Genomic DNA, 18,901 nt, shown 5'->3' with positions numbered 1-18,901 from the left:
AAAAAAACTCATTGCTGCTGAGTTGATAGTGGGGGAAAAAACAGATATACCATAAGGCCTATCTATAGTGTAAGGGAACCAAACCAAAAAAACAAACCCACTGCTGTCAAATCGATTCTGACTCATAGAGACCCTGCAGGACAGAGAACTGCCCCATAGGGTGTCCAAGGCTGTAAACCTTTATAGAAGCAGACTGCCAACATCACTCTCTCAAGGAATGGCTAGTACGTTTGAACTACTGACCTCTCGGTTAGAAACTAAATGCTTAACCACTGCGCTGCCAGGGCTGTGTTTTCCCCACTGCAAAGGTTATCACGTGGCCACACTTTTAGACTGATCTAAAAGTAAGCTTTGAGTTTTCTCACTTAGGCTTATGATTCTAGATGAAATACACCATCACTGAGAGTAGATTCAGTGCATATGCCTGCGTTTGGGAGCGAGAAAGCCTGCAGTCCACAGGCTCCTTTAGCAAACGAGCCCATTTTCTTTCCATCCAACAATATGACACACTGTAAGCCTCCTCACCATCCCTGCCCAGCACCTGACTCCACTCCCACTCTACCCACATGCAAAGTCACTTTTCCATTCTTAGACAGCAGGCCTGCCAAATTTGGTCTGATTTGTTTTTCTATTTATCAGGTCACCCCCTCCCTACTTAGCCAGTTAAAAGAATTGAAAACATTGCGACGAATAATTTCAAGGATGAGTCATCACAGGGCTTGGGACAGAGCAAAGATGTGCATACAAGTGGAGAAAATGCAAGACTCTCCATTTGGGAGGTCCAACTAAGCCATTAGCGTATTTTGGGTCAATATCAAAGGGAGAAGAAGAATAACTCAAATTTGGGCTCTGCCTGTGCCACTGGATTCCCACTCCTAACCAATTCCTTCTGCTATAAAACAATTCACTAACCAATCACCGCAAAAGACAAACCCAGAAAAAACAGATGTTGATGACATGTATTAGTTGTAGCTCTATCGTGGGATTGTGCAAAGCTAATGTGATTTTATGACCTGTAGCTTCTGTCTACACGGCTATTAATGTGGGGCAGACATTTTATTTTCAGTCACAGAATAATGTGTACAATAGCCCTACAGGGTAGGTTTTATTCATTAGAATAGCCCCATTCCAGGCGTCTGTAACAGTGCCAGGCACTTAATAGCTGCTCAATAAATGTCTGTGGAATGAACAGTAGCAGTAATGTACAGTCTGAGCTTCTAGGAGGATTATATAGACTGCTCATTATGCGGTAGACAAAGCTACTAGTGATTCTTTAGCATTTAGGGGCTTGGGGTCAACCAAAGAAGTCTGGGGTATCTGCTTTAGTTTACCCGGAGCTAGAAGTCCTGTAAGAAACAGAACATCATAATTACCACAGCTAATATTTATTGAATATTTATGATGTGCCAGACATGGAGTCTTGGTTCTTATTATCACACTCGGTTTACAGATGAGGAAACCAGGTCTGGAGAAGTCAAATGATTTATGTAAGTTCACAAGGTTAGAAAAATTTCAGAGTAGGAATTTGAGCCCGTGTTGGTTGAAATTCAAAACCCATACACTTAACCACTATACTACATTGCTTGAGAACATCCTGAAACCTCTCCTTCATGAACTGGACACCACTAATTCCTCAAATACTTCTTTATACAACCTAATTTGGGTTCTTTTTCTCTGAACTCTCAGTAGAAGCTGTTAACCAGAGGCCTGTGGGCTGAGTCTTAGCCACAGAAATATCCTAAAAAAAGGTCCCCCTGAGGATTTAAACAAAGCCATCAAACTGTGTTCAAGCCTGTGGCAGTCACTCTTCTTGCCATGTTTTTGTCAGCCAGTATTAAGAAGAAAAAAAAGATTCCAGAGGAGAACTACCTCCCATCAAAGCAGCCTTCTACTAAGTGGCAGGAAGGTTTGGGAAAGAGGATTAATGAGGTCTCTATTTACTGTTTTGGAGCCCTGGTGGTGCAGTAGTTAAGAGCTCGGCTGGTAACCAAAACGTCAGCAGTTTGAATCCACCAGCTGCTCACTGGAAACCCTATGGGGCAGCTCTACTCTGTCCTATAAGGTCTATATAAATTGGAATCTACTAAATGGCACAGGGTTTGGTTTTTGGTTTTATTCACTGTTTCAATGCAGGAACAAATGTCAACATTTGAAAATGAGGAGATTTCCCATAAAAATCCAGATTTCTGGCTTCTCTTAAAACAGATCTGGCAACACTGGGAAGGTACTCCTACTCGGCAATAAGAGGCAGAAGCAGAAGACCAACTACTCAGTTTTTAACTGAGCACATGCTCTCTACCTTCCTATGCTCCCCAAACAATCCCCATTACCTTATCCCCAGCTCACATTTACTGTAGGTATCTGAGCTTACAACTGCTGATCTAGCATTTCTCTCCATCTTTTTGATGGTATAATAATCAAAATTGGGTTTAAGCCCCAAAGATGGCTTAATGACTCAATCAAGTGGAAAGGGCACATCTAGTAATGAGCTCTGAGAGGTAAATGGCCACTGGCTTGTAAAACTGGCAAACTAGCCAATATGCACTGAATACTTGAGAAGTCAGCCTTATTCCCTGGCCTCACTTAATCATGGGCAACTTTGCACTCGGCCATCTTGTAACACTGGACTGTGTGAACAGCTGGCTATTGGCATCACTGGTAGGCAGAATTCTAAGATGAACCCAGTGAGTTACACCTTTGTATACTCTCCTTCTGAATGTGGGAAAGAGCTGTAGCTTGCATCTAACCAATAAAAATGGCAAAGGTGATGGGACATCACTCCCATGACTGTGCTACATTATATGGCAAAGGAATTTTGCAGGTATAATTAAGGTCCCTAAGCAGTTGACTTCTGAGTTAATCAAAAGGAAGATAATCCTGGGTGGGTGTCTTAGTCATCTAGTGCTGCTATAACAGAAATACCACAAATGAATGGCTTTTACAAAGATAAATTTATTTTCTCACAGTCTAGTAGGCTAGAAGTCCAAATTCAAGGTGTGAGCTCCAGGGGAAGGCTTTCTCTCTCCATCTGCTCTGGAGGAAGGTTCTTGTCATCAGTCTTCACGGGACTAGGAGCTTCTCCATACAGGAACCCTGGGTCCAAAGGACGTGCTCTACTGGTGCTTCTTTCTTGGTGGTATGAGGTACCCCCTCTCCGCTTGCTTCCCTTTCCTTTTTATCTCTTGAGAGATAAAAGGTGGTGCAGGCCACACCCCAGGGAAACTCCTTTTACAGTGGATAAGAGATGTGACCTGGGTAAGGGTGTTACAATTCTACCCTAATCTTCTTTAACATAAAATTGCAATCACAAAATGGAGGACAACCACACAATGGTGGGAATCATGGCCTAACCAAGTTGACACATATTTTGGGGGGACAAAATTCAGTCTATGGTAGTGGGCTTGAACTAATAAGGTAAGCTCTTTAAAAGAGGGTCCAAATATTCCCTGTAGGCAGAGACTCAAAGGGAAAGAGATGTTCTCCCGCTGGCCTTGAAGAAGCAGGCTGATATGAGTTCTAGAGCTGCAAGGGAATGAATTCTGCCAACAATCATGTGACCTTGGAAGAGAGTATTTAGCCTCAGATGAGACCATAGTCCTGGCTGACACCTTAATTACAGCCTTGTGAGACCCTGAACAAAGGATCCAGCTAAGCTGTATTTGAACTCCTGACCCACAGAAACTGTGCGATAATAAAACTATGTTATTTTAAGCAGCTACGTTTGTAGTAATTTGCATGCTGGAACCGATAACTAATTCACCACCTATCATCATTAGTTGTAATAATTACTGTCTCTTCCTTCTTGAGGGCCCATCATGAGCCAGGCATTGTGCTTGGGTTTTTACCAACGCTGTGTCCATCTTAATGCAGCACATTAAAGAGCCTGAAAATGGATTCTTAAAATTTATCTCAATAGGATACATTCATTTTAGGGGGGGGACCCCAACTACAAACAGATTTTGGAATATGAAAGGGAAAATGACATATAGATTCCTTTCAGTAATTTCAAAGTATGAGTCCATTTCAAATATCCTTTACTCTAGCATGCATTCCAATTCCAGATTTTCTTTAATACATGAAAATTAAATTAGAGTGCCTTTGTATGTTTGAAGGGCCATGCTCATCTAAATGACAGCTGGTTAGAAGAAGGAAGGATCAAGGAAAGGATTCCAGCTTCCTCGTTTATGTGCACATGCATACACCCGACATCCACTCCAAGTCAATGAGGAGGCAAGGCTGACAATTAGCATTAAAAAGGATGTGGATAGCCCCCTGGGAAATAAATGGGAGTATGTTCTTAATAAAGGAGAAGGAAGAGGAGTGAAGAAATCAGGCAGACTGTGCACCTTTGATTAGAAAAGAAAATCTGTAAGATTAGAAGGCCATTACCACAGCACATGAAAATTTGATCCTAAATTCACTAAAAAAAAAAAAAACAACTCTTTAAACATACTATGTCGTCCATTTACAATATGCTCTTATAACTATTTTTATTTATTATGCTTACAAGTGCTCTGAGAGAATTCTCTTACTTGCTTGGAATTTTGTGTTATTGTTTGTGCTTCGAATCAGCTGGAATGCCTTTTGGAATCCCACTGCGTGTTGGGTGGGACTGTCAGAAGACTTGACATTGCTAACGAAGGTGGACATTTTCCTTTTTGTCTCACTGGTGGCTGGAGACAGGAATGTCTTATAGCACTGGTCAAGCGAGCAAGTCCTGACGGTGTCTGCCACAGTCAACACGGAAATCTTGAAAAAAGAAAAAGAGACTTGTTATCCCACCATTTTAAGTTTTTTTTTTTACATTCCAGAAGTGCCCAAAGAGTGAGACACGCTACAGAACATTTTCTGGGAGTTTAAAAATAAATGCCTGAGGCATAAATCTATCAAATTTGAAAAAGATTAGTAAGGGCTGAAAAAGGAGGAAAAATCCTAGAGTCTGGTATTTGTTACAAGATGAAATCAGCAGTATGGTGCTCACATACAACATTTAAAAAAACAAGAAAAAAAATTTCACGCAGAGAAAAATCTTAGCAAGTATACATACTAACCATCTTGATTTTCAAACTGGGGGTGGAAGTCGGAGCATGGAGTGTTTTAAACAAAAGGATTAGTGAGTAAAACCTTTGGAATTGGAAAAGTCAAAATGATAAAGCAGAAAATGTCTACAGGCAATAGATTACTGTTAGCTGTAAACACACCTATCTCTGAGCTGTCCTGGAGATTAGTAAACCTCAGACCCTTCCCTTCTCTTTCCTCTTCCATCAATCCTGAGATAAAGTTCAGTCACCCACCAACATCTAAATCCCTCACCCTTTTCCTCAGCATAAATTGCAGTATGAAAGTCATGGCTTAGTACAGAAGGCCTTAGCAGGAGCCATAAAGGCAGTGGAAGACTGGAGGTGGTTGTCCACTGCTTCCTCAAACATTAGAATAAAAACTAAACCATTTTCCTTTCCCAAAGTCATTTTAAACATGGGTCAAAAAGAATAAAATATTAAATAGGTAACAAAAGGCGTTCAGGGAGGACCCAATGCCACAGGGGTCACTGGGACAATGGTCACCTTATCGTGTTCATCGATGGCGCTGAGGATGACCTGGGCAGCGTCCTTGGCAATCTGAAGCTGAGTGTCCGTGACAGAAGCCCCGTGGTCCAGGATCACTACTATGTGCTTCGACTGAGGCCGGACTGTGGAGACGTAGATGGGTCTAGATGGGGGAGAAGCTAGCTAGGGTCACTGTGGTTCAGGCAGAAGGCTTCACCTTAACACAGTTGTGCACACTAAAGGTGTTCACGTGTTTTACTAGGGGCAGCACAAGCATGAAGAGATCAGCGTGGAGGGAGAAACCATATTGGTGCTTTGAAAACAACATCTCAAAACAACAATGGGTATCTGCAGAACAGAGATCAGTAACTTATGTCTTCTAAAGATTAAAGCAATGAGGGTACGTTTTTAAGAAATAAACTCCTTGGGAGGCTGGCTTTTTCGGCACACTCAAAAGTCAACTCTCTCAGCTATGATGATGCTGCTCACTGTTACATATCCCATTTCACTACAGGAAAAAGAACTGGTAGCCCCTTGGGCTGTACGGACAGTGCACAAAGGAGAAAATGGCCCACTTGCCAGTGCCGGGAGCTAAGGAGCAGGGCTCTGCTGGAATTGAAACAGCCATGCACAGCCCCCTCCTGCCTGTCAGTGGAGGCTTGCATGTCACTATGATGCTGAACAGGTTTCAGCGAAGCATCCAGGCTAAGACGGACTCAGAGGAAAGGCCTGACGATCCATCTCCGAAAACCAGCCAATGAAAACCTTATGGATCACAGTAGTCCAATCCACAACCAATCATGGGGCTGGTACAGGACTGGGAAGTGTTTTGCTCCATTGTGTATGGGGTGCCATGAGTCACGGACTGACTGGACACAGCTAATAACAACAACAACCTGTGAGCATGTTTTACATAGCAGATTTGGTTTACCTCTCTCTAGACAAAGGTAATTGCTAAGAGGGCCTTTTCCCTTCTGCACTAAACAAATTCACATAGGTCAGCTGCCAAAGGGCCCCTTATCTAAACATTTAAAGCAGTGTCATCAAAATTTATTCAAGCCTGTCATAGCCACTATTCTTGCCAGGTTTTTGTTTGCCAACATTAAAAAAAAAAAAAGGAGGCGGAGGAAAAAACTGCGAAGGAGAAATGCCTCCCATCAAAGCAGCCTTCTGCTAACGTGCAGAGCAGGGGGGTTTGTGACAAGATGTTTAATGAGGTCTCTGTTCACAGTTTTAAAGCTGGAACAAATTAGGGGGAGCTTAAGAAAGCAAATCAGCCTCAAGAGAATTCTCTCCTTTACTGACATCCCTAAAATGCTAGATTTCTCTGTGAAACGTTAGATGCCAGTTGAGCCACAAAAGCCGGGCACAAATTAAGAAATGTAGGCAAAGTACCAACAAAATTCAAAACTTGGCTGAATTTATACTAATTGTTCTCAAGCCAAAAAATCCTGCACCCATACTGAAGTACCACTCTAATATCATTAGTCGGTATCATTGAGCCAACAGAAAAATAGGATAAAAAGAATCCAGGAGAAGTGCTACAGAAATCAAAGACAGAACAGAAAAGAAGGAAATCAAAGCATCTGAAGGCTGACAATTACCTCTAAAATTAACATTTCAGTCCCTGAACGTCACCATAAGGTAGGTGAAAGGATTTGCTTTAAATCGACACACTTCCTTCTTTCCATCTCAAATCACATAAATGAAAAGCACAATATATGTTAGCATTGCAATACTCTATTGTTGAAACTGCTTTGGTGAGGTATATAAACAGTAACACTAACTGTATGGACTGGCAAGTGGTCTTTACCCACTCCTCAACCTCAAAGTGATGTAGAGAACTTGCAAAAGCATCAGACGAAAGCAGTTACGACAAGTAAAGAGACGGTAACAGCACTCTATGAAGAGAGGAACGTGGATTACACAGCCTAGTGAAGAGAGGTTTGAGAGTTGACTTAACATAGGTTTAGGGTGGAGGTATATGAAAACCTTCCAAGTGATCTGGTGTAGGTGAGTGCAGATTTGCGACAAGGTCCTGCTTTTCCTTTTGGACTGACCCTCACAGGTAATTCATTAAAAGAAGCATGACATTTCATCTATCTTCTTAGTCGCAAATTAAGAAGTAGACGATTCATGGTATCTCTTTTGCTCTAGTGACAGAGGAGCCAAACTAGAACACCAAGGCCATGACTTCTGGCCCAGCTTCTAGGACGCCCAAGTGTTCACCCAGATGTTTAGGAGAGAAGCTGAAGAAACTACACGGCCAAAAAAAAGTCTTCCTATGAAAAGCACAGAAAAAGTGTTTTCCTTGGGGAAAATCCTAGACACAATTAAACATGAAAGGAAGCTAAAGTGATGGTTAATTTAGACTCCAACTAAAGGCATGACAAGTGGGCACCTTGTGCTAGCTCCAGGTGTTCTGGTATCAAACATCTGACACTGCAAAGAGGGAACTACTGGGATTCAAAAGAAGACTATCTTTGCCTCGGGAGTTCTGTAAATTGATGTCTTGTCATACAAATTATCTCACCCTTACTGCCCTTCTGGCTAAGTGGTACAACCTCATGTCACTTCCATGAGAAAAACAGGATGTTAGTGATCTTTAATGCAACGCTTTCTGGACAACTCTAAAACATATAGCTAGCTGAGATTTACATGTAAAATTTCAGAAGTATGGAAAAGCACATAGAAAGAGAAGTTGAGAGTCACAAACTCAATCTACGCTGAGATACATTATAAAATCCTCCAGGGATGTACTAGAGAGAAGAAAAGCCATCGTTTATGTCTCAAAAAAAAAAAAAATATCTGAAGCTCAAAACAATTTTGGTGCTTCAAATGGCTTAATTTCTTTAGCAAACACCCAGTTTTATTTGGCTTGATAGATAGTTCTAGAAAAGCTCTAGACTGTATCATTTGCCCTTCCCTGCATTTCTACATCCACATATGTTAAACAGTGCAATCACTTCAGAACAAGGGTAGGACAAATTTCTGAATACACAGTTTAGAGGCAGAGCCTCTGTAGTAGGAGTCTGTATTGCATACCCAAAAGAAAACCAAACCCACTGCCGTTGAGTCGATTCTGACCCGTAGCGACCCTATAGGACAGGGTAGAACTGTCCCATAGGGATTCTAAGGAGCACCTGGTGGATTCGAACTGCCGACCCTTTGTTTAGCAGCATACGGAACCCTCTTATGCAATTATTAAGACTTTAGCAAGCAAGTCAACGTACCTACTACGATGCTCATAGCTGCCCTTACACCGGAACTTGTGTGCTGGGAAAACAGTGAAAATTCCTTCTTCTGAGCTGAAATACTGCCACTTGATTCCAGGATTGGATTTCAGGTTGTCTGCAAGAACTGCAAGAGTGGGGAAAATGAAATATAACCACCAAACCCACAGGTGCACACAGGCACCGCTACTCAGGCATCTGTTTTGCATAAACTGCTTGTAGTATGAAGAAATCCTGCTAGATAGAAGGTTATAAATTTTCTATAAAGTTTCTAAATTTTCTATATTTTTCTCTTTCCCTTAAAAGTACCCCATGCATAAAAATGTAATGTTTCGGTCAAGTGACACTATCGTTCTTAACATAGTAAATTAATACTTTATGTCCTGGATTATCTTTCCAGCATGAGTGATTCATTTGCATTAATCAGTCCCCTCACTTCATTTCCTCTGTTGGGTCAGGGGTGCACTTGTTGGCTTGGGGTACCTTTTCCAACTTTGGAAATAGTCTTGTTAATAGGACTAGTCTCCAGAGGGACTAGACCTGTGACTTTGCCTTCACTTCACTGTGTCACTTCACAATGACAGAAACGGCACAGTTGACTCTTGAAATACCAGAACTACCATAGTTCCGTAACAGCTGCTACTAATGGAATGATTCATATTGCCAGGCATTGGGATAAAGACTTTTCACCTATTATCTCATTCGATCCTCACAATAACCTTAGGCTGGAGGTGGCATTATTACCTGTACTTGGGAGTTGAGAAGATATACTCTGACAGCTTAATCAATTGTCTGAAGTGTCCTACCAGTATGACCGAGTTGGAATTCAAGGCTGGGTGTGCCTGGCTTCTATGCCCTCCTTCAGCACACATCACCTCCCTTCTGCTTATCTGCATCTGTCACTCCCTCGGGCCCAAGGGTCCGCCACCTTGTTTGTGCAATCTTGTCCCACAACCTCCATGACATCTTTCTTACCCTCTCCTGAAATCACAGTTCTCTCCCTTGTCTGAACTCTTAAGCCTTTTCACTCTGTTCCACAACTCAGTTTTTTATTATATATATAGTGTGTATAGGGTACTGCTTGCAGGATGCAAGATATACAAAGAAACGTAAGAAAAAAGTCCTAATGCAATAACTGATATACTAGCAGAATTATTACACAGATGGAAATGGAGGACAGAGCAATTCAACAGATGGAGGAGTGTGAGCAAAGGCAGTAACAAAGGAAGGCATGAGGTATATTTGAACAAATATATATGTTCAATACACACTAAAAGGTTCCTGGGTGGTGCGGAGAAAGATGTAGCAGTCTGCTTCTATAAAGATATACAGCTTGGAAACTCTATGGGGCAGTTCTATTCTGTACTATAGGATTGCTATGATTCCGAATCAGCTCAATGGCAACGGGTTCTGGGTGGTACAAATGGCTTGCTCTCAGCTACTAGCTGAAAGGTTGGCAGCTCAAACCCAACCACAGGTGCCTTGGAAGAAAGGCCTGGTGATCTAATTCTGTAAGATTAAAAAATAAAACACATCAAGTTGCCAACGAGTTGATTCTGATTCACGGTGACCCCATGAGTTTCAGGGTAGAACTAAGCTCCATAGGGTTTTCATGGTTGAGAATTTTGGGAAGCAGATTGCTAGGCCTTTCTTCTGAGGCACCTCTGGGTGGGTTTTAACTGACAGTCTTTCAGTTAGTAGCCTAGCACTCAACTGTTTGCACCACCCAGGGACTACCCTCCAGCCACTGAAAATCCTATGGAGTGCAGTTCTATGAAACATGTGGGGTTGCCGTGAGTTGAAATCGACTCAATGGCAATGAGCTGGGCTCTTAAAATACAGAATAATATGTATTATTATATGAATATGTTTATATGTGTTGAAATTGTAAAGCACTTCATTTCACTTGGATCCACAATCAATGCCCTTGAAGTAGCAGTCAAGAAATCAAATGATGTATTTTGCATCGGGCAAATCTGCTGCAAAAGACCACTTGAAAGTGTTAAAAAGCAAAGATGTCACTTTGAGGACTAAGGTGAGTCTAACTCAAGCTGTAGTACTTTATATCATCTCATATGCATGTGAAAGCTGGACAATGAACAAGGAAAACTGAAGAAGAATTGACGCCTTTGAGTTATGATGTTGGCAAAGGATACCGAATATACCACGGACTGCCAGAAGAATGAACAAATACATCTTGGCAGAAGTACAGCCATAATGCTCTTTGGAAGCAAGGATGGCAAGACTTCATTTCAAGTACTTTGGACATGTTATCAAGAGGTTCCAGTCCCTGGAGAAGGACATTATGCTTGGTAAAAGGGCCGGCGAAAAAGAGGAAGACCTTCAACGAGATGGACTGATAGAGTGGCTGTAACAATGGGGTCAAGTATAACAATGATTGTGAGGATAGCAAAGGATCAGGCAGTGTTTCATTCTGTTGTATATAGGGTAGCTATAAGTCGGAACCGACTTTATGGCACCTAACAACAACAACAACAATGCATGTGTGCCCACATGGCCAATCAAGGACTTGTTTCAGTGACTATAAGGCTGAGATGTGACTCTGACAATGATCTTTCACTACTGACAAAGGGCTTTCATCCAAAATATTTCACTTAATTTATACAAAACCTTATCTACGTTTTGCAAGTGAGGACACTGAAGCTCAAATTAGTTAAATGACATTTCATAACATCGCCTTGTTTTATTTTTTCTTCATAGAACTTACCACCATCTGAAGTAACCTTGTTTATTTGTTTAATACCAGTCTCTCCCACTCCATTAGAAACTAAGGTCCCTGCAAACAGAAATGTGGCCTTGTTGCTGTAGAGCCTAGAACAATGCATGGCACTGTGAGTGCCCAGTTAATATTGTTTGACCAAATGAATCCACCGTTAGTAGGTGGTAAAGTCAGACCTCAAACATAGCTCTCTTCTGACTCTACTGTACTTCCCACCAAATCCTCCTGCCCCAAATATGAAGGGTGGACATATTAAAATATGTTTTTATACCGCACTCAGTGTCAGGGATTACATTTCCGAACTGCGGGTGTTGTTGCGAGCCACGCTACAACCTACACCGATATCTCTGGGTCAGGATCGATAGAACCCTGGGAAGTCAGAATGTGTGGTGCCAGTTAGACATGTGCCTATCTCCCTTCCCTTAGATGGTCATGAACTCTGGGAGAAAAAGACACAAGCCTATTCCGTCTCCTTAGCATCCAGGATAGTGACTGGCCTATCACAGTGACTCATTACCTTGGCTGAGTTGAATTCCTATTTGAGACAGACAGCCCTTGTTTCAGGTTTAAAGCCCTGCTGTTTCTGGTCCATTGTGTCTGCATCTACTTCCTATTGCCCTGACTACCCACTTGGCCTTGCTCAACTTTTCTTCGCTTGTTCTTGGCCTCCAATGTGCAGAAAATTCTTTTATGGGGCAGGAGTAAAGAGATCAAAAAGATAAAATCTTACCTACAGACTTACAGACTAATGAGGGAGGTCAGAAATACCCACTGAACCGTTTAATAATTATCGCAGTGTCTGATTAAGGACTTGGATGAGGTACAGAGGTTGGCTGTGAAATTTTTAAGTTAGAAAAGTCCTACCTGTTGTCCTAATAAGGGGTTGTGAATATGTACTGAATGAGTGCCTACGACCTACTAGGCACTATGCTAGGTTATACGTGTACACTACAGTGGGATTTTACTATTTGGGGGGACGTGGCTAGAATATAACCACCTCCCAAGATGCAACCAATGCATAAGGGCAGGGGAGTGAGAGCTTTCGGTGGAGTCACTACCAGAAATGTCAGCTTGGCAAGACAGAAGGCCCGAGGCCAAGCTCGTCTCTGTAACTCATCAGAGGACAGTGTAGGTAGATGCATGTCATTTGCTGCTGCCTTGTGTTGGGTGAAATGCAGAGTGAAGGTCTGTTTGGCTCCTGTCTCTTTCTCCTTCTGAGTGAGGCTCATATTTTTTGAAGTTTTATTTACTATGCAGAAGTCTCTTTGCCATAACAGTATGTTTTTTGAAGACTTTCTGAGCCATGGCAAATATTTTCACAAATTAAAAAAAAAAGTCAATGCTGAAAATACATGATGGAACAAAATGTGGTAGATACATACGATGGAATAATGCTCAGCCATAAAGACATATGAAGGTTTGATACGTGCTAAAACACGGATAAGCCTTAAAAACATGACACTGAGTAAAACAAGTCAATTATTACAGTCATAATACTGCATGATCTCACTTATATGAAATATCTAGGACAGGCAAAGGTATAGGGACCAGAGTTTTATTAGTGGTTAGCATAGGGGAGAGAGAAGAAGAAAGGGAGAGTCATTATTTAGGAAGTGACGAGTTTCTGTTCATGGAGATGGGAAATTTGGCAACAAGTATTGGTGATCGTTACACAATGTGATTAATATAACTGGTATCACTATATTGTACATGTGGAAAACATTGAATTAACAATAAAAACATAAAAACCCATCTGTGATGGATGCTAAAATGTCAGTTTCATCTTTATATCTCGCTCTAGTGGTGGCTTTTACCAGCCATGGACCAATTTCAAAGAAGGAAGCAAAGATGAACCTCTAATTTTATGCTAACCATTAACAATGACTTACAAAACAGAAAATGCTGGGACAACATAGTCACTATGCCATGAAAGTACCACAAAGTGTTTTCTCTGTCAGTTTGTCCATTTCCAGGAACATATGCCCAGGGCCAGACATGGTATGCCTGGGTCAAGGTCTAATCAGGAAAATGTACAATCTACTCAAACAGACATTTGCCAGGCATTTTTAAGTGCCAAGTCCTGTGTTAATGCTTCCACACATGTCATTTAGTTCTCACCTCAACAAACAAATCTAATAACATGCACTAATGTTACAGAGGTTTGAATGAAATCAGAATGGGGTAGGCCCCATACGGAAACAATTTAAAATTCCCCCTCCTCTTCTATTCCTTAATAGTTTAAATACCCGGATATCTTCATAGAATCTTTCCTTTAGTCTGCCTCAGGGAGTGGTAAACTTCTTCTATAAAGGGCCAGAAAGCAAATATTTTTGGCTTTTTTGGGCCATACAATCTCTGTGGCAACTATTCAACCGTGCTGTTATATGAGAAAGCAGCCATGGACGTACATAAATGAATGACTGTGGCTGTGTCCCAATATAAGTTTATTTACCAAAATCAGTAGCAAACTGAATTTGGTTGGTAGTCCAAACTTTAGCAAGCATCAAAGTCATGCAAAATGTACATAAAGGATTTAAAGTATGCCTTATGCGTTCAACAATTCGCCACCCACACCCACACCCCCCCCACACACATACCAAGGAGCTATAGCATATTTTTTTTTATCTCCACAATTGTCCTAAGAGTAAAAATGATTCTCCCCAAGTAAAGCAGCAAACCAGTTGCTGTCAGGCTGATTGTGACTCACGCTACCTCATGTGCATCAGAGGAGAACTGTGCTCCACATGGTTTTCAATGGATGATCTTTTGGAAGTAATCACCAAGCCTTTCTTCTGAGGTGCCTCTGGGTGGACTCGAACCTCCAACCTTTTAGTTGGCAGCTGAACATTGTTAACCATTTGCACCACCCAGAGGCTCTAAGTTTCAGATGAGCAAACAGGTTCAGGGAGGTTTTTTGATGTGCCCAAGAATCTCACAGCAGACAAGAGGGGCCCTAGGACCCCAGCCAGTCTATGACTACGCCTGTTCCCTCTCCACTCTGCCAGGTGACTTGCCCTTATCAAGGTCATTCATCACCTGGATTGAGGCAACCACATGCTCCCTTGAGCCGCTGGGCTGAAGGGAGTAAGTGTAAACAGGGAAGAGGCTTTTTCTGGACCTAGTCTCCTGGGTGTCTGAAGCCTTAACCTCAATCTCACATTAGCACTTTCTCCAGGCAGCCCTGCCAACTCCTAACTAAAAATGCAAACACTGCCTTTGGAAGTAAAGGGAAGCTCAACGACCTCATTTAAAAGTAACATCTGTAACAATAAACAGGCTGCAGTGAAACTATTAAAATGAGAGCCAATGGGGGCAAGAATGTTTTAAAAATACATCAGAATTCACACAGTGCATGATACATTTAGTCTCACCACAAAAGATCATTCCTTATGATCATTGCAGCCCACAGCACAGTATGAGGGTTTCCCAAACTCTCCTGCTGAGGACTCCTTTGGCATCTGATTAAATTTATCCATTATTTGGTACTAGCAGAAAGATGATGGATATAATGGTAATGAGGACCCCAGGGGCCAGGAATAATCTATCAATGTGGTGTGCATCGCCGGCGGGCTCCTCCCTTACCTAGATGTGGAGGCAAAATGAGAGCCTTATTATCAAAGCAGGCAACCCAGAGGGGGCTTCCCCCATTCATACAAGTCAGTTAGGTATTCTGGCCACTCCATAACTTGGGCTGGTATCCAAACACAAGGTCCTGTACACTCACTCTTTCCTCAGAAATGCTGGAAGCCTTCCAGGAAAAACCTGGGCAGACGCCCAAGCTGTCACCCATAATGTACAGCATGAGGCTTTAAGCTATTAATGGGCGGGGTCAATATCTGTCTCAATGGCTTTGCACACCTAGGCAGTAAATGGTTTTTTCCTCACTGAAGCTTATCCTCAAGCTAGAAGTTACTGCAGCCTCTGAAATCCACCAGCCTTCTATCTCTTCCCACTTGAGGTACTGGTAGTTTAGCGGCAGAATTCTCACCTTCCTGCCTGAGATCTGGGTTCGCTTCCTAGTCAATGAATCTTCTGTGCAGCCACCACATGCCTGTCAGTAGAAACTTGTGTGTTGCTATGATGCTGAACATGTTTCAGGGGAGCTTCCATGCTAAAATAGACTAGAAAGAAAGGCCTGGCAATCTATTTCCCAAAAAAAAAAAAAATCAGCCAATGTAAACTCTATGGATCACAAAACTCCCTTCTGCAACCAATCATGAACGCGGAACAGAACTGGGCAGTGTTCATTCTGATGTGCGTGGGGTTGCTACGAGTCAGGGGCCTACTCGATAACAGCAAACAACCACCCCCACCAGCTGCTATCTAGTGTAATCATTGTTATGGGTAAGTTTTAGATCCTCCATTCCTAGATTCTAAGATCCTTGAATGCAAGATCTATATCTGATTCACCTCTGAATCCCTAAAGCAAAGATTCCCAGATTTTTTCATCAAGGCATACAACCTTGAGAACAGTGGGACTGATGTCGGAGGTGCACAGGTTGGGAAGATCTGCACTGAATTACTATTTCTCAACCATTTTTCCGTATCTTTGTTTGATAAGTTCTACAATCTTACCTTCCTCTAACATCAGACGCCATTAAAAATAAATTAGACACTGTGACTAAATAAATATAGAAGCAATGATAATTTCAGACATACTTTTTCAAATTATAAACATTCCTTTCTCCCAATTCCACCACCTTGATAGAGAAAGGTTGCCCATACAACATGACACAGAAAGAGACAGGTAAGTAGATAGATAAAAAGCCTACTGGTATGATAGTTTCACTGGTGTATACACAGGTCAACATGTATCAATTGTGTACATTAAATATGCCCAGTTTATGGGGTGCCAATTATACCTTGATAAACCTGTCTTCTATGCTGTTGGTGATAAAATAGTGAAACGTACTGAGCAACATACAATACCTTCATATATAGTGTCACTGTTCATCATTACTTTATGCGTTTGTTATCTTATCCCCATTTTACAGATGCAGAATTAACTTGCTCAAGGTCACAATGGCAGAGTCATGATTTGGATCTAAGTGTGTCTGCCTTCAAAGCTTTAGCAATCAACAGATAGAAAATGCACAGAGTATTTCTCTTCTTTTTTAAAAAAATTTTTATTGTGCTTTAAGAGAAAGCTTACAAATCAAGTCAGTCTCTCATATAAAAATTAATATACACCTTGTTATATACTCCTAGTTGCTTTCCCCTTATGAGACAGCACACTCCTTCTCTCCACTCTCTCTTTTCGTGTACTTTCAGCCAGCTTCTGACTCCCTCTGCCCTCTCATCTCCCCTCCAGACAGGAGCTGCCCACATAGTCCCATGTGTCTTCTTGATCCAAGAAGCTCACTCTTCACCAGTATCATCTTCTATCCCATAGTCCAGTCCAATCCCTGTCTGAAGAGTTGGCTTTGGGAATGTTTCCTGTCTTGGGCTAACAGAAGGTCTGGGCCATGGCCTCCAGGGTGCTTCTAGTCTCAGTCAGACCATTAAGTTTGGTCTTTATATGAGAATTTGAGGTCCGCATCCTACTGCTCTTCTGCTCTCTCAAGGGTTCTCTGTTGTGTGCCCTACCCTGTGTGTTTACTTTTGTAGCTATTTCTTTAACATCTCTCACCTGTAGGAGCTGTAAGCTCCGAGACAGCAGGAGCCAAGTAAGTTTTGTTCACCATCAGATTCCCAGTGCTTAACACATGCCTGCCTTGAGTACCAACTCAATCGATATTTGCTGAGTAAAAAAGTGAACAATGACATTGGTCAAGACTCTTCATCTCTGCGCCCCATGACATTTCATAATTTCCACATGTGTAAAGTAACAGATTTGGACGAAGTGTTCCCAAAGACCCATAAGAACCAGGGTCAATAGGAACCAAGATCAACAGGAAGGAAGCACACAGATTTAGGACTAGAGGCAAAAAACAAACCTCCAACTGATTCTGATCAGGTTTACGAAAAAAAAAAAAGAAAGAAAAAAAGGGCGGGGGCAGCACCATTGGTTCCTGATGACTTAGAAGCTGTTAGTTAGCACTATGAGGTGATTAACAGTGACCCCAAGACTATGTAAACAAAATACACAAACAGTAGTGGTAAGTGCTGTTTAGATAAGAAAGATGGAGAAAACTTAACATCAGCCGTTAAAGACCCTGGAGTCATCACAGATGGCTCGGTATAATCTCTGATGAGCAAGAGCAACAAAAGGAAGAGTTTTCAGTGCTGAAGTATTAAGTTAATTATGGGGACAACTACAAAATCTCTTTCACTCCAAGCTCTTAAAGGCAGAAATGATACCTAACTAAAAAAAAAAAAAAAAAAACAGCTTTAGATTATTTGGATAAAGCTCTGCCTTAAGTAGGGCAGACCATTGGGTGGCCAGAGGAAGTTGGGTTTGATCCTGAAAATTTTGCTTCTGAACATGCAGGGTTTTCAGACTGTGTAATGGTAACCTTTGTATTTGGTTACAAGATCAGGACAAATTCTCCTCCAGCCAACTCTAAGGCATAACCCAAGGATCTTAACCTATTCCACACCATGAACCCTCGCAGCCTGGGCAAGTCTATGGAACCTTTCTCAGAATGCTTTCAACGCCTAAAAATAAAACATTAAAGATTAGAAAGAAAACACATTATTATGAAAATTTTCAAAATATTAAAAATTAAAGTTGTAGCAATGTATGTGCCTTAGTATGCATTAAGAAAGACTTAGTGGCTGGTGTAATGCCTTCCATAATTTGGAAATAGTGATGGTGTTATCGTTGTTAGGTGCCACAGAGTCAGTTCCGATGCATAGCGACCCTATGTACAACAGAACGAAACACTGCCCGGTCCTGTCCCCCTCCCACAATCATTGTTATGCTTGAGACCGCTGTTGCAGACACTGTGTCAATCCATTCCATTGAGGGTCTTCCTCTTACTTTTTGTTGACCCTGTACTTTACCAAGCATGATGTCCTTCTCCAGGGACTGATGTTTTCTGACAACATGTCCAAAGTATGTAAGACATAGTGTCGCCATCCTTGCTTCTAGGAAGCATCCTGGTTGTACTTCTTCCAAGATAGCTTCGTTTGCTCTTTTGGCAGTCCATGGTATATTTAACATTCTTCACCAACACCACAACTCAAAGGCATCAATTCTTCTGTTTTCCTTATTCGTTGCCCAGTTTTCACATGTGTATGATGTGATTGAACACACCATAGCTTAGGTCAGGCCCACCCTAGTCTTTCAGGTGACTGCTTTGCTTTTCAACACTATAAATAGATCTTTTGCAGCAGATTTATCCAATGTCATGCGTCTTTGAATTTCTTGACTGCTGCTTCCATGGGTGTTGGTTGTAGATCTAAGTAAAATGAAATCCTTGACTATTTCAATCTTTCCT

General features: G+C 41.7%; 1 protein-coding gene across 1 annotated transcript in view; it reads right to left on the bottom strand.

Annotated features, from left to right (window-relative positions):
• CACHD1 (cache domain containing 1) overlaps nucleotides 1-18,901 on the bottom strand; it is a 294,726-nt gene that overhangs the window by 72,792 nt on the left and 203,033 nt on the right. The window contains exons 5-7 of the mRNA XM_003411041.4: nucleotides 8,780-8,906; nucleotides 5,565-5,709; nucleotides 4,533-4,749 (exon numbers count right to left, since the gene is read on the bottom strand). Coding sequence (XP_003411089.1) covers nucleotides 4,533-4,749; nucleotides 5,565-5,709; nucleotides 8,780-8,906 — 489 coding nt within the window. The remainder of the gene's footprint in view (nucleotides 1-4,532; nucleotides 4,750-5,564; nucleotides 5,710-8,779; nucleotides 8,907-18,901) is intronic.

This window comes from Loxodonta africana, chromosome 3, assembly GCF_030014295.1.
Source record: "Loxodonta africana isolate mLoxAfr1 chromosome 3, mLoxAfr1.hap2, whole genome shotgun sequence".
Taxonomy (NCBI): domain Eukaryota; kingdom Metazoa; phylum Chordata; class Mammalia; order Proboscidea; family Elephantidae; genus Loxodonta; species Loxodonta africana.
The sequence above is the reverse complement of the archived record's forward strand: the minus strand, read 5'-3'. Positions and strand labels throughout refer to the sequence as shown.